Below are 15,147 nucleotides of genomic sequence, written 5' to 3'. Positions count from 1 at the left end.
ATGTTTTCAACTTGTGCATCTTTTCAAAGAGTTGGTAGAAGTAGAACCAGAAACACTGTCTTCTTAGGTGATACTTCAAGGTTTTGTACCATTCAATCATTCAAAACTTCACAATCTTGCTTCATCCTCTAAAATAACTTGCTTCATCCTTGACCTGCCAATAATAAGTGCAGACAGTACATTTATAGGGCCATCGACATTCATACAGAGGTAATCAATATAACAATAAAGTGTGAAAAATATTTTGCAAGAAAAATGTGAAATGGCAGAAGGAAAAGGAAGAGTTTGTGTCACAGTAGATCTAGTCCACGGCAGAAGAAAGATGTTAGCTTCCTCACAAATCTTCCAGGAGCATCTGAAAAGTTAAACATTTTCAATGTCGATCCTAGCAATCCAGAAAGTCTTAATGCAGCAATTGAAGGGTGTGTTGGAATATTTCACACTGCCACTCCGGTTGATTTTGAAGTGAACGAACCGGAAGAAGTAGTGACAAAAAGAACCATTGATGGAGCTTTAGGGTTTCTAAGAGCATGCAAAAATTCGAAGACATTGAAGAGAGTTGTTTACACTTCAAGTGGTTCAGCCGTTTCTTTTCAAGAGAGAGAAGAAGATGGATTGGATGTTGTCACTCTTGTGCCAAATTTTGCTATTGGACCCTTCATTTGCTCTAAGCTTCCTAGTTCAATTTATGCTTCAATGCCTTTCTTATTTGGAGATGTAGCACAAACCATTGACTGCTATAACTAATCAATTTTGACTGAAGAGTGGATGAGCCTTGTGAACCAAAAGCATGCATAGAATCCAATAGTACCGGATACCACAAAAACGCATAAGAAGCTCAGCATGTACCTGAAATAAAGAAAATGGTGTTCTTGTTACAACAAGGAAATGAAGAGCAAATGGTGAAGAAATTATTGCAGTGTTCAACAAGTACAGAAACAGTTGCCTTTTTGCTTCCATCGATTGAAGTTGTTGTGAAGTCTCTGCCAATTGATTGTGGTCAAAAGCGGACATCAATTCTTGTTCTTGTCATATGTCCAATTCGAGAGCTTACTTGTCAAGCTGCTGCAGAAGCAACTCATCACAATCATACAATCAAATATTACACATACATTGACCAAATGGACAAAAGAATGCACTTGGATTTGGTCTTGAACTTACCATGACAAGCCTTACACTTGCATCCTGTCATCACCTGCAGCCTGCGCCAAAACCAGTCCTACACCAAAACCAAAACTGCTATGAGAAAAATCATCCTTGTGCATCCATGAAACAGTCCCAAACGCAGCATAAACCAAAACCGAAACACTGACGGAATAAACCAAAGCGTGAATAAAGTTTATGTGTTATCATCGCCAAGGCTATCATCATGTTTGTTACATTCATCAAGAATGCTATCATCATATAAGGGAAAAATAAAACAAAGTCATGAGTTGAACAAGTTGGGTTCACATGTGTGCAACACAGGTTTATCACCAATCCAAGCCAAACCAAGCATGCCATCATATTCCATTCACGAGCCAAAGCAAGGCTGAGTTACAAGTACCATGAATCAAACAACAACAACAACAACATCATTATCATCTTCAAATCAAGCTCGAGCAAACCATGAAAATTTCCAAGCCAAGGCCACGCGAAAAGAACCGTGTTTGAGCTCCTCATGTTTTCATTTTTTACTGCAGTAACAAAAAAAAACACATAATAATTAGTCAAAGCTGTAAAATTCCAGAAAATACCCGAATTGGCATTAAGACAAAAAATGAAGAAGAAAGCACGAGTTCAGAATATCATTTTCAAGTTTAGCATCAAACAGGGCAATTCGATTCTGAGTACATCCAAAGTAGTTTGCAGAGATACTCTTCTGGAACTCCATAGACCAAATCCCAAACCCTAATTTACAGAAGATAAATAGGAGAAGAGACGAATCAGTAGGGGGACGAAAAAATTGGGAGAGGCGGAACGGCGAAAAAGTTTCAAGAGCGAAAACCCTAATCCCAAAATCAAAGCAAAAATCAGTGTTGAAAGAGACGAAGGGAGAGGATTGAATAGTTACCTGAGCCGCCGAATCACAGCCAAAGGTGAGCACCAGTTTGTTTTTCCTCTAAATCTCCGTTCTGTTGCGTCTTTGGGTTTGAGGTCGTGAGAAGTGAGAGAGATTGAGGAAGGCGAGTTCAGTGAGAGAGATTGAGGAAGGCGAGTTCGTTGAGAGTGATTAACGCAAAAAGGATTGATTGAGAGCTAGAGGGAGATTCATTGTGAGAAATACGTGAGGTTTGAGAACTGAGTTCTGGACTTTCCTTCGTGTCCTCACCTTTCCTTTTCTTTTTTTTATTATTTATTTGCTTTTTATTAGGCAAACCTTTAAATCCCTACTAAGTGAACGTTCAGACTTCTCATTTGGTCATTAAATTTGGTTTATTGGTATTAGTTGTAATTAATTGTTATTTTGTGTACCCAATCCCTAATCTTTTGAATCCAACAGCCAGGCGGCTAGGGTCACCTTTTGGGATTCCTCCTTTTTATTTTAATTAACCTTCCATTAAATAGACCACCCCATTTTTATTTTTATTTTTATTTTAATTCATACTTTAATCTGTTTTGGTTTATATATCTAAGTTGTCATTTAGTTTATAACTAATCATAGATGGCCTAGTGGAGAGAGGGTAGTTTCTAAGTCTTTAGTGGAGTGGGTTCAATACCCATATATGTAGCATTTTATTTCTTTTAGCATTTTATTTCTTTTAGCATTTTATTTCTTTTAGCATTTTATTTTATGTTTATGTTTTTATTATACTCATAGTTTCATTATTGTTTAATAACACCGATTTGCTTTCTTTTAATTTCATCATCCATTCAAAACCATTTTAAACTATTAAAATCACACTTTTCTCGATTCAATGTCGAACCCATTTTCATACCCTTGTAAGTCGATTGCTTTCAAGCATCGCCATCAACCTTACATAGCTTACTCTTGGGCTTTCTTACAATGAGCCGGTTCTCTTGCACTTACACTCATGCATTGCATTATTTGTTGTTTGGGCCCGATTTAATTATTTATGATTTCGAATCCCCATTTGACAAAATGTACCCCACTCCCCCGATGTGTAATAATTTTGTACTTTTTTATTTCTTTATTTTGTTTGACTGTTTAGTTAGATACTAACACAAGAATAAAATCAACCATTTCCAAAAAAATACAAAAATAATGACTCGATCCAACGTCGAGTATTTTCTCAAAAAAAACAAATCAACTCATTTCTCCTTCCTATTCTATTCCATTTCATTCAAACTTTCATCAAACGCTTGATTCAACGTCAAGCCATTTTTCATAAAAACTCAAAAAATATTAATTCATATTCAAGACCCTTTTCAATAAAGATGGAAATGGAACGTGGTGTATACCGCACACTCCTGAGACTAGGATTCGAGATGTATATCTCGTCAATCCTAGTTCTCGTCATCATCCAAACTTATCCACTTTGTTTTCTCTCAAACACTCATTCAAATTTTCAAATTTCTTTTAAACGTCCATCAATACTTGATCTAGTGTCAAGTCATTTTTCACAACAAAACTCAAAATACTTAATTCTTATTTAACACTTTCTCAATAAAGGTGGAAATGGAACATGGTGTATACCATGCACTCCTGAGACTAGGATTCGAGACGTATGCCTTGCTTATCTTAACTCTCGCCATCATCTAAAATTGTCAATGTGGTTTCGTCAAACCCTTTCTCAATCAAATCTAAGATACCTAAATCTTATTTAACACTTTTTCAATAAAGATGGAAATGGAACATGGTGTATACCATGCACTCCTGAGATTAAGATTCGAGACGTATGCCTCGCCTATCTTGGTTCTCGCCATCGTCTAAAATTGTCAATGCGGTTTCTTCAAACCCTTTCTCAATCAAATTCCAAAATACTTAATTCCTATCTTAACCTCTTTCAATAAAGATGGAAATGGAACATGGTGTATACCGTGCACTCCTGAGGCTAGGATTCGAGATGTATATCTCGCTCATCCAAGTTCTCGTCATCGCTCAAAATACATCCAACCAATCAAACTCTTTTCTCGCCGCCGTGCGACTAATCAAAGAACCTTTTTCATAAATGAAAGATATATTGTCTTAAGTGATACAAAACAATGTTTCGGCCACGATTGTTGAGTAGAGATAAATGACGCTTTTCCGAATGTAGATTTATAAATCCGTTCGATGTGTGGTATGCGTTCACTCCTCATCTGTTTTGGGTAAAACAATGTTTTCGTCGATTAATACAGTATAGCTTTCGCTAAAATCGACCAACAAACAAACATTTTTCTACCCAGAACTACGTAAGCCTTGATTTCTCTTTTGAGATACGTAGGAGCAGGATTTGTAAATCTTGTCAGGCCCACTAATAAAAAACTTAGGTTTAGTCCTTCATCAAAAATCCAAAAACATTCTCTTCTCATCCTTTCTTTCTTTTCCCACCTAATAAACTGAAAAGCCTAAATATTTCAAACTAACACTAACGCACACAACTAACCTAATGGTTCCCGTTGAGTACAACGGACGTGAGGGGTGTTAATACCTTCCCCTTGCGTAATCGACTCCCGAACCCAGATATTGGTTGCGATGACCATATCTTATCCTTTCTTTTATTTTGGGTTTTATCGATATTTCCCCTTTCCTTTTTAGGAATAAATAAAGTTCGGTGGCGACTCTGTTCAGTCCATCATTGCGAGCGTGCGATCGCGCTTCGCTTTGAAGTCGTATCCCCATTTTTTTCGAGGTGCGACAACAGTGTTATGAATTGACTTAATAAACCTCATATAGATTATTTTAACACATCAAGAAAGAAGAACCCTAAAAATCTCAAAAACACAAATCAAGCAATCACTTTAATTTGTTACTTTTTATAAAAGAAGAATGAATAAAGTTTTTTACCTGTTAGATGCCGATCACTTTAATCCGTTCCGATTCCAGTGCCGGTAGCAAAACCATATGAGAAAGAAAGGAAAGGTAGAAGCTTTTTACCTTATCTGTATTTTAACCTAACTTTGAATGAAAAATAAAAAATAAAAAATAATTTTAATTTAAAATAAGGATGTTTTAGTAATTTAATATATATGAATTAAAAAAAAAAAAAAGTTGAGGGATGGTTGTTGCCTTCCCACGTCCCCCCTCAGTTCCGCCACTGAAAGTGAGGGAGTGAAGTGAAGTCGTGTTTGAGTCTATTGTGGAAAGTGAAAAAAAATGTTTTTCTTTCTTCCTTGGATAATAAATGGCCGCGTGGCCCTTTTCTAATCACATGATTATATTGTATATACATGGGACCTGGATCCTCTGCAGTGGCTGAATGGTCCTGCTCCATCTCAGCCACTCATTTTGGTCAAATATAAAAAGTAATTAAAAATACTGATAATAGTTTTAAACTATTGATTAGTGATGAATTATACTAAAATAAATGGAATTAAATTAAAACATGGAAACAATTTAAATTAAACAATGATTAATAATTAATTATTGATACAAATTAATTTAAATAAAGTTAAATTCTTTTAAATAATTAATTTAAAATAAAAACGTGAAATTTTTTTAAATAATTAACATAGACATATTGAAAAAAGAGAAAGAAAAGAAATAATCAGATAAAACGAATAAAAACCGGACACAAATGTGCCTGAAAAAATAATTTGAATGTACCAAAATGATCAGCGTGAAATACACTTCTCGAAAACATACATGTTTTGATCAAATTTTGCATTAAAAATTTACCGGTTAAAAGGCTCAGACGGATAAAAATGCAATAGAAAATATAATAGAAAAATTAAAAGGAGCACACTAGGTTAAACTATGTGAATCGTAAATTAAGAAAACTGACGTCTGAAAGCTCAATTTTGAAATTTTTCGCCTGCTAATTTGATGTACAATTGGGAAATGATATGACCAGTTTGTCTGTAGATCCGAAAAATTATTTCGAGCGACATTTTAAACAAATATGTGGAACAAAATGCATGTTGTGACACGTAAAAAAATGCAAACGTCTTGTGAATAAAGTGAATTGTTGACTATATAATCATGAACAAGCAATCAGATGTAACTGAATCACTCTTGGACCATTTACTTTTGATTCTCCATCACGATTAAAACCTACTAAGATTTAGATGACAAGAATACTCTTGATTGTTACCCTCTGAACTTCTGAAAACACGATGCAATTGAATGAACAATGCATTGAGATTGAGAAATCAAATCTTTTGACTTCTTAATCAACAAATGACTGAATGAATATCATCAATACCAAATAAAATGCCAGAGCTCCTGACTTTTTATCTGAACCCTGATCAATGCTTTTTAACTGATAAAAATGCACAACAAAATGGATTGATTTTTGCTATGCTAATGCAAGTGAAAACTTAGTATAAAATTTAGGGTATGATAGAAGAGGGATTGACAAAGACCAAATGGAGACTACACTTCAGATGCCTTAAGATTAGTAGTTGAGAAAATTGTAAGTATGACTTGTTGTGCATATGTTAAGTTTTATTTAAATCTTTTTGGTAATAAACAATGTATGTCTTATCATGTTGTGTAGGATTCACTGGTCAACTCAACTCGTGAAGACTCCATTGTTCCAGAACTACAAAATGATATATTAGTATAAGTAATAGGAACAAATGAGCATGTTAGGCGTGTTCGTGGGGTTGGAGATGGCATCGATCTGAGAGTATTTTTTTGTACTTCTAGAAAAAGCATTGGACAGGTGCAAAAAGAAACGTTGGAAGAGATTCAGATGAAGATAGATACTCAAAAGTAAGAATTTGAAGAGTAGTTAGAAGCGATGCGCGAAACTCACAAGAAAGAATGGAAGAAATAAAAGATTTATATATGGTATGTGAGAGTGAGAATATTGTGATATCTGAAATGTATGATATATATTGTGTTAATTCTGTTTTGTGTTTCTGTTTTTTATGATGTAGAGAATTAGTGGAATCGTCCTACAATGTACGCAAGATGATGATGACGCTGATGATCAATTACCTGATAGAAATGTTGTACATGGTGCAAGCATCAAAGGCAGTTGCTCAGCCGCTCCCACCGATAGAGAGATCCATAATAGGTTATTGACTCCCTCTGAAGAATCATATTCCAAAATGTTATGTTACGTTATGCGCAACGAAGACGAGGTGTTCACTCTTGTGCTAGAACATGATCCAGAGATAGAGGGGATAAAGGAATTCTTAATCATTCCTAAAGATATAAAAGATATGATCATTAGAACTCGGTGGATGGATGTATGTTACTACAAGTTTGGTGCACATAAGTATATCTCATTATGGTACATTCATTGTTTTGTATAGAACTAATTCCTCATGTGTTTTTTGTATTTTGTTTAACCATTTAAGTACATTCACTGCGTTGGTATATAATTAAATAAATCAAATTCTTATGGATTGTTGGATCCAATTAGAGTACGATTTATAAATAACTCTACAAAAAACATTGAAGAATACTTAACATCACGGATGGCGGGGGGAATGTTACTTAGCACCATTCCTCAATAAGTGAGTAATTTTAAAATTATGGTTTCTCTATTATATTTAATTTTCATGTTTTACCAAATATTAAACATATATGCTTGTATTGTTCATTCAGAGAACATTATCAATTGATCATCATATATTTTGGGACGAATATAGTAACTATATTGTATTCGTTACACTATGAACTTGATTCTATGATGAAGCAAATTATTACTAGGTAACTTTATGTTTATGAAACTTTTATTAATATTTTCTTTTACTTTGTAATTTTCTTAGCATGTAATACTTTTAAATCATTATTGATATATAGGGTTGTGGAGAGACATTATAGGTTGAACAACTCTAGAAAAAAATTCACATTTTGTGAGCCCAAGGTAAGTGTATTAATTGTAAAAGAATATTACTTAGCACTATTCCTTAATAAGTGAGTAATTTTAAAATTATGGCTTCTCTATTATTGTTAGTTTTCATGTTTTACCCAATACTAATTATATATATACTTGTATTATTCATTCAGAGAACATTATAAATTGATTACCATATCTCTTCGGATGAATATAGTAACTACACTATGTTCGTTACACTATGAACTTGATCATATGATGAAACAAATTACTACTATGTAACTTTATATTTATGAGAATTTTAGTAATATTTTGTTTTACTTTGTAATTATCTTAGCGTGTAATATTTTTAAATCATTTTCAATAGATAGGGTTGCGAAGAGATATTATAGGTTGAGCAACTCTAGAAAAAGTTCATATTTTGTGAGCCCAAAAGGTAAGTCGACTAATTGTAAAATTCACTTATATATATTCATAAAATGTGTGGTTATATATTTATGAAATATTTAAATTTGTAGACTAAGAAACAAGCTGAGGGATGTGAGTATGGATACTATGTAATGAAACACATATTTAACATCATCTTTGCCGACATTATTGATTTATGGGATCATATATATATATATATATATATATATATATATATATATATATATATATATATATATATATATATATATATATATATATATATATATATATATATATATATATATATAATATATATATATTTTCAATAACATATTAATATTAAAGTAATTTTCTATTATAATTTAAATCACATGATATTCAATTTTTTCGACTTGTATATGTAGACGTTTAATGATAGGACACATTTCTTTCCCGAAGACTTAGACAATGTCCGTAGGCGTTGGACATTTATTTTTAATGCGTTAGTTGAAAATAGGGGTGGTACTGGATGACTTCGTCTTTGATGGTTGTAAATATATTTTTATTACTTAATTTGATATTTTTAAATATTTAGTTATATATATGTATAATATACAAGTAAAAAAATACAAGTCTGTAATATATGAAAAAGTAAAATAAAAAAAACAAAGTATTTATTCATAGTTATTTATACCAACTTTTATTATAGATAAAGCGTGAAATATTATAAACCATACAATCATTGGGTTTCGAACCCATGACCTTTCACTTTATATCACAATAGTTGTATACTTTGACCGTTGTGATATATAGTGCCCTACCTAGTTTCCCACAATGGTCCTACGCCCGTGATGGAAATCATCATACATACAATTATACCCTACCTCACAGTGATTGGTAGAACGTGGTTGTATCTCTTTTCCAACTATTATGATAGGTGTTTTTCATATTAGTGGATGGTTTTTCATGAAGGTTAGTGAGAGTAACAATGAGGGTGAGTAACATTGAGTGATGGTTGTAAGTGATGGTGGTGGACTGAGGGTTCATTGTGGTGGAGTAGTGGTGGTGATGAGGGTGGGTAACGATGTTGAGTGATGAGAGAAGAATAAAATTGGTGGTTGGTGAGAGAGACCTAGCTCTTCTAGGGTTTCATGTGAGTGAGAGTGAGAGACTGAGAGAAAGAGAGCTTGTTGGTGTTGGTGTGAAATGAGTGAAAGGGACTGAGTCTTAGAGTATTACCCACACTTAGGGGTAAACGAGGTTGTCCATATAAGGGGTTTGGGCGGGTCTGGATACATGTAGTTCATTGTTTCTTACCTGGCCCACCCATATTAAACCACCTTTACCCGCCTTTTTTCATTTGTGGGTCGGTTGGGCCGTCAAAAGCCACCCATTTTCCTTTTTTTTCCCAGTTTCGGGTGGTTTGGATTGGGTAACTAGGTTTTGATAACCCTACCCATCAACATGCAAAAATATATAAAAATTCAATTTGGCAAAGAATTTAATCCCTATAACTGATGGATATTAACTTGAAAAGAATTTAATCCCTGTATTTAGATAATCCTAAGTCCTAGAACGGATGGATATTTGATTTAGTTTAATCTAGGAAAGAGATGAGGGGTAAACGAGGTTGTCCATATAAGGGGTGAACAAGGTTGTCCATATTCGAATGTGACCAACAATTTAAGTGTTTACTTAGTGGTAAATGTTTTGGCAGATACTTCAAATTATAACATTTAGTTTATAGAATTAGTTAATGTATGACTATTAATATCCATACCGAATCAAGAAAAAAAATTAATATTGTCTTCATTAAAGTTACAATACGTGACAACTCCTAATTATTAAGGGTTGTCATAGATTCTTAACGTTGTTTTAATGTTAGAGATAACTCACGCAAAGAGGTGAGAAGCTTTGTATGTGGTATTTCATCTAATGAATTAGATCTCTCTCAACCTTAAGGTTGATATACTTATAGAAATATATGTGTTTTGATCTTAGGTTCCAAGGAAGTAACAACTGCTTCGAGGAGCGTGGGAAGTCAACTCCCATATTATTAAGGAGAACATGATCTTCCATTTTGACTCCATCTCATGTATCGTTGTGGATATGGACACATTACTTTCATATTCCTTTGAACGGACGTGTAATCTAGGAAACATATGACACAACCAAGAAATGGGCGTTTATACTTATAAATGAGTGGTTAGAAGGATGGTGTGGGTGACATGATATGTAGCCTCCCCTTAACGGTCCTTCTTCTCCGTCTATTGTGGGTCCTTCACAAATATACTAATATCCAGTCGCTCAAGCATGAGGCTTGGAAAGGGAAAAATGATTTAGTTTGCTTTCTTCTTGTTTAGATGTATCCATTAGGTATGCCTATGGTGAATCCCTCAAATAGGGGGCGAGTCCCTCAAGCATGGCCTAAGATATACTCCCATATGTCAACGGGGTGAATCCTCAAACGCTAGCTGAGAGAAATTCTTAAACTTCAGTTAATGTGTAAATATTGCATTGTATTAGATGCGACCGATGATGATTTTTGTTTGGGAAGCCAGTTTATCCTTAATTCCCCACGCGTGTTTCTAACAAGGGGAATCTTCTTTCTTTTTTAAATGTCAGGTACTCAGTGAGAGGTTATGGATTACCAATATGATTGTACTTCCCATCCCTATAAAATGTTTTCAAATTTTCCTCATTTAACCTTTTTCACATTATCCTCTTTCAAGCTTTCATACATTTTCTTAGTTATCCCAGATACAAGCGCGAAGTGCACTTGCTCTTAGTTTTCCTAGATAAAAGTTCTTGATTTTGTTTGTAGGTATAATTCTTTCCTCTTTTTATTCTCTTTTATCTTAATGGTAACCGTTAAGGTTTTAGAATGTTAATGAGTGGTTGTGTGTAACACCCTAAATCCCGAAGCTTATATAAAAAGGTTTAATCGACAATTTAAGGTGTCACTATGACAACCATCCAAAAAATCATCAAATACATCTGACAACAAGCAGCGAAAATTCATATCATAACAAATTCAAAATTAATTTTCGCAAATAAAGATTAGACTTTAACCACATAATTAAGCATTAACTTAAAACATAGTAAAAATGCCTTGTTCCCGATGTTACAAATCATAGCATTTAACTGACTAATAAATGATAAATGATAAAGTAAATGAAGATGAGCTCCAAGTACATATTTCAACTCACATCAGCTACTACTCTTGTTCTTGAGTATATGTAAACATCGTACATTAACATACAAACAAAACAACAAAGGAGTGAGAATACACTCAATTATGTTAACGGTGCAAAATATCAGGAAGGGTAGCCTAAACAACAACAACAACAACAAAAATCATCAATGGGTAATGTGTTCATATAGAAATCATCAATACACAAATGCCAACTTGTATGCAATGTGACAAGACCTTGACTCTATATGCATGTGGTACCAACTCAACAATGGTTCTTCATACCAACTGGGTCCTAACATCTGAACCCCGAGTCCCCCCCGTTCGAGCTTCAAACCCCATTATCAGAGCTTTGGACAAGTCACTAGTCCCAACATTTGAACTTGTAACTCGCCTATCACAACAAGGACAACACATGATGTATGTCATATAGTAATGCAACGATAACAACATAACAATGATTACAACCTCACATCTGACTGTAAATAATCATGCAATAAAATGTATCAACAACAGTTCTCACTCCGAATCACACATCTCAACAATCATTAGCAAGTATTTACAACACCTCACATAATTATACTTGCACTTCACATCATATATTCACACATCAAATAAACATCCACATAACACTCAATCATATTATTTCATATCATCACCGCTTTATCACTAATTCATTCATTCACAATGATTAGCGGTTTGTTCTTTACCGTCAACCATTACACAATAAGTAAAACCATTAAATTTCATATATTCCAACACCTATCTAGTCTCTTAATACATCACTATGGGATATCCATATGCAATAGCTTTACAACTCTTCAAATCACACCTCATTTAGATTTACAGAACTAAAGTTATGCCAGAAACAATCAGAGAAAATAATAGGTTTCAACTAACTTTTGTTTAGTAATTTTTCACAATTTTACTAACATCAATCATTGACAGGGACCATCAATCGATTGATCTAAGTTCTCTATACATTCTATTTCTCCTATTTTTCAGGTTTTGTCTTAGTGCAATCGATTGATTCAGGGAATTAATCGATTGACATCGTTATTAATTTCAAAACTTTCTAAATTTTCACGTGATCAATCGATTGACATCGGGGGTCAATCGATTGTCATCAGCAGAATTTCCAAAAATTCCAGTTTTAATCACGCTTCAGCAATCTTTACCCCTTAAAAACTCCATCTAAACATGTCCTAGCGTACCTAAATGTTTTATACTGTAAATTAAACATCAGTAAGCATATAGTAGGCAATCAATACACCAATTTTCAGGTAATTTACACATTAACATCAATTCACCATGGAAATTATCTTCGTGTTCATCATCATCAAACACATCAACAAGAATGATACCAAATCCAACCACACATACAATTAAAATACCAAATTTTGAAATCATTATATCATGAACACATAGTCACACATCAAGAATCATTATTATCCTCGAATATTCATAATCATATGAAAAGCTCAAAAAACACAACAGTGGTGGGGAAACCTAGAGGAAGGTGATGGCCCATATCTACCCTTCATACAATATACACCCTATAATATAGTAATATACCCGTTTACCTTGTATTTCCAGCAACACAAGCTTTACAACAATGGTGATCTCTCCCTCATCCTCAAGCCGTAGGTTGCCTCTCTTTACTCTTTTCTCTTGTTCCAAAATAATATGTATTGTGAAAAGTTCCATCCCTCACTTTTTCTATTTAAACTAAAACGTGATTCCCCTTAATTAGGTTATTCTCTTATTACCCTCAACTTACTTCCATATTCCCAATCTTTCCCCTACTCCTCTTACGATTCTCACCACTTCCCTCATTTCTTCTTAATTTAAATTTTCCACCCCAACCATCTATTTTCTATTTAATTTTAATATTATTTAATCATCTAATTGTTTAAGTAAATAACTAAACACTTTTCTACTAATCCCAACATAGCACAAAGATTCAAAAACACCGAATCATTGACCCAATGCATAAAAATTCATTTAAATGAATATATAAAGCACAAATTCAATTAAATAAATAATTAAAAAAATGGGGCGTTACATTGTGCATCACTATCGTGAATTTAGAGCTTTGGGTGCCATGAGAGTCCTAGTATTTTTGGTAGCGATTCTCTTGTTATTCCTATTTGTATTAGGAATGAATGAATGAGGCATATGCTAAATGTTTCAATATCAAAGACTTTGTGCCTTTGTACTATAATGAGGAGTGGATCGCTGCTTTTTGGAAGTAAATAGGACTTTTCAATATTGGACACAAATATGATGTGACTTTGGAGTTGTGTTCAAAGTAGGAGATGGCCAATATGGCCTCCCTATATGAATCGCTCACCCCCTACTTCTACATGCACCTCCATATCACTCACAATTTAGGGGTTTTAATACCCTTTACGTCATTTCAAGCTAAGTTTCTAGCGATTGTAAATGTTTCTCCTTCTTAGTTCTCACCCAACGTTTAAAGTGTTATCAAGGATTTTATAATTATATGTTGGAATTTGGAATTCTTCCCCACCGTTGGAGTATCCTTCTCTTTCTACGGGATCAGAATAAGCACCAAAAGTGGTTGCGAGACCTTATGCGCCTTACTGGGAAGAAAGTTGTTCAAGTCCCACTAAAAATTGTACAACTATTGGAAGGACAATTTCGTGAGGGTTAGAGGCGAGAATGTGCCTTAATGGTCACAACAATGGTGAATGGTGCCCCTCGCCTCCCAATGTCATGGACAAGATATTCAAATGTCATCATTGGCTTCGACTTTAATTACCTCAACTTAGTTTTGCAAGAGGTGGTTCAAGTATTGAATGACTTAAAGTCATGAGTTCTCGCGCCATGATCAATTTAGATCGGGGACATAATATCAGGATAGATGAGTACTTGGGTGAGTTTATGGTCGAGAAGACCCTTGTTAGGATATTTTTTATTTGTTACACTACTTATGTTTTTCTTGTGCCTTTTTATATAGAACATGTATAAAATTTCTCTAGCTAAAAGGAATGAGCGTCTTGCCAGGAAGAAGGCTAAACACCAACTGAAAGACAACCCTAAGAGTCTCCAAGGAAAACTAATGACAAGAAAGGGAAAAAGACATGTCGAAGACTATGTCCCTCACTATGGTCGCCCACTTAAGATCTAAAAACAAGGATAAGGTTTTTCTCAATGTCCAAATGATGGTTAGATGACAATCCCTAAAGAAGGTATCGCGGATGGGGACCCATTGCCATCAAAGAATTGTTCCTTCCCTCAACCTTCTCTATGGAGTGATCATGTGTTTCATGCCATTAAGTTTATCGGGGCTCACCTCCTTTTTTGATGATTTCCCCTTTGATTAGAGGCCCTTCGTAACATGTTACCTGTCCAACTGTCGAGCTTGGTAGAAAACCCCTTATTAAGGGGTCTACTGATGGAGTGGGTCCAACAAGAAAAATATATCCATGTTTTTGGTGAGTTGAAACCTAAGCTCTCATTTTCCAAGGGAAGTGTCGTCCTGAGCCAGGAGAAAGTGATGACCTTGATAAAAGAAAAATATGATTTAAAGTCCTTGCTAAATAAGGTGGTGCTGGAGGCACAGACTCTCACTACGTTAGAAAAAACTCAAAGGGGTCCCTTGAGGAGCCCTTCAATTATTTTAAGAAACTCAAGGGGAAGTGTTCGCACTCAAGGATGAACTAG

At 34.3% G+C, this 15,147-nt stretch overlaps 1 protein-coding gene across 1 annotated transcript; it reads left to right on the top strand.

Moving 5' to 3' along the window:
* Nucleotides 1–747, top strand: LOC127135814 (vestitone reductase-like). The gene is made up of 2 exons (XM_051062449.1): nt 1–80; nt 270–747. Exons 1-2 carry the CDS (start codon nt 1–3, stop codon nt 745–747), a joined length of 558 nt encoding a protein of 185 aa, XP_050918406.1.
* The last annotated feature ends 14,400 nt before the right edge of the window (nt 748–15,147 follow it).

The sequence above is a fragment of the Lathyrus oleraceus genome, chromosome 4 (genome assembly GCF_024323335.1).
Source record: "Lathyrus oleraceus cultivar Zhongwan6 chromosome 4, CAAS_Psat_ZW6_1.0, whole genome shotgun sequence".
Taxonomy (NCBI): Eukaryota; Viridiplantae; Streptophyta; class Magnoliopsida; order Fabales; family Fabaceae; genus Lathyrus; species Lathyrus oleraceus.
The sequence above is the reverse complement of the archived record's forward strand: the minus strand, read 5'-3'. Positions and strand labels throughout refer to the sequence as shown.

Bases quoted from the DNA above. Each gene is read 5' to 3' on its own strand.
- LOC127135814 (XM_051062449.1), top strand. From the start codon at position 1: ATGTTTTCAACTTGTGCATCTTTTCAAAGAGTTGGTAGAAGTAGAACC. The intron at 81-269 runs GTTTTGTACCAT...GTGAAATGGCAG, and splicing joins TTCTTAGGTGATACTTCAAG to AAGGAAAAGGAAGAGTTTGT.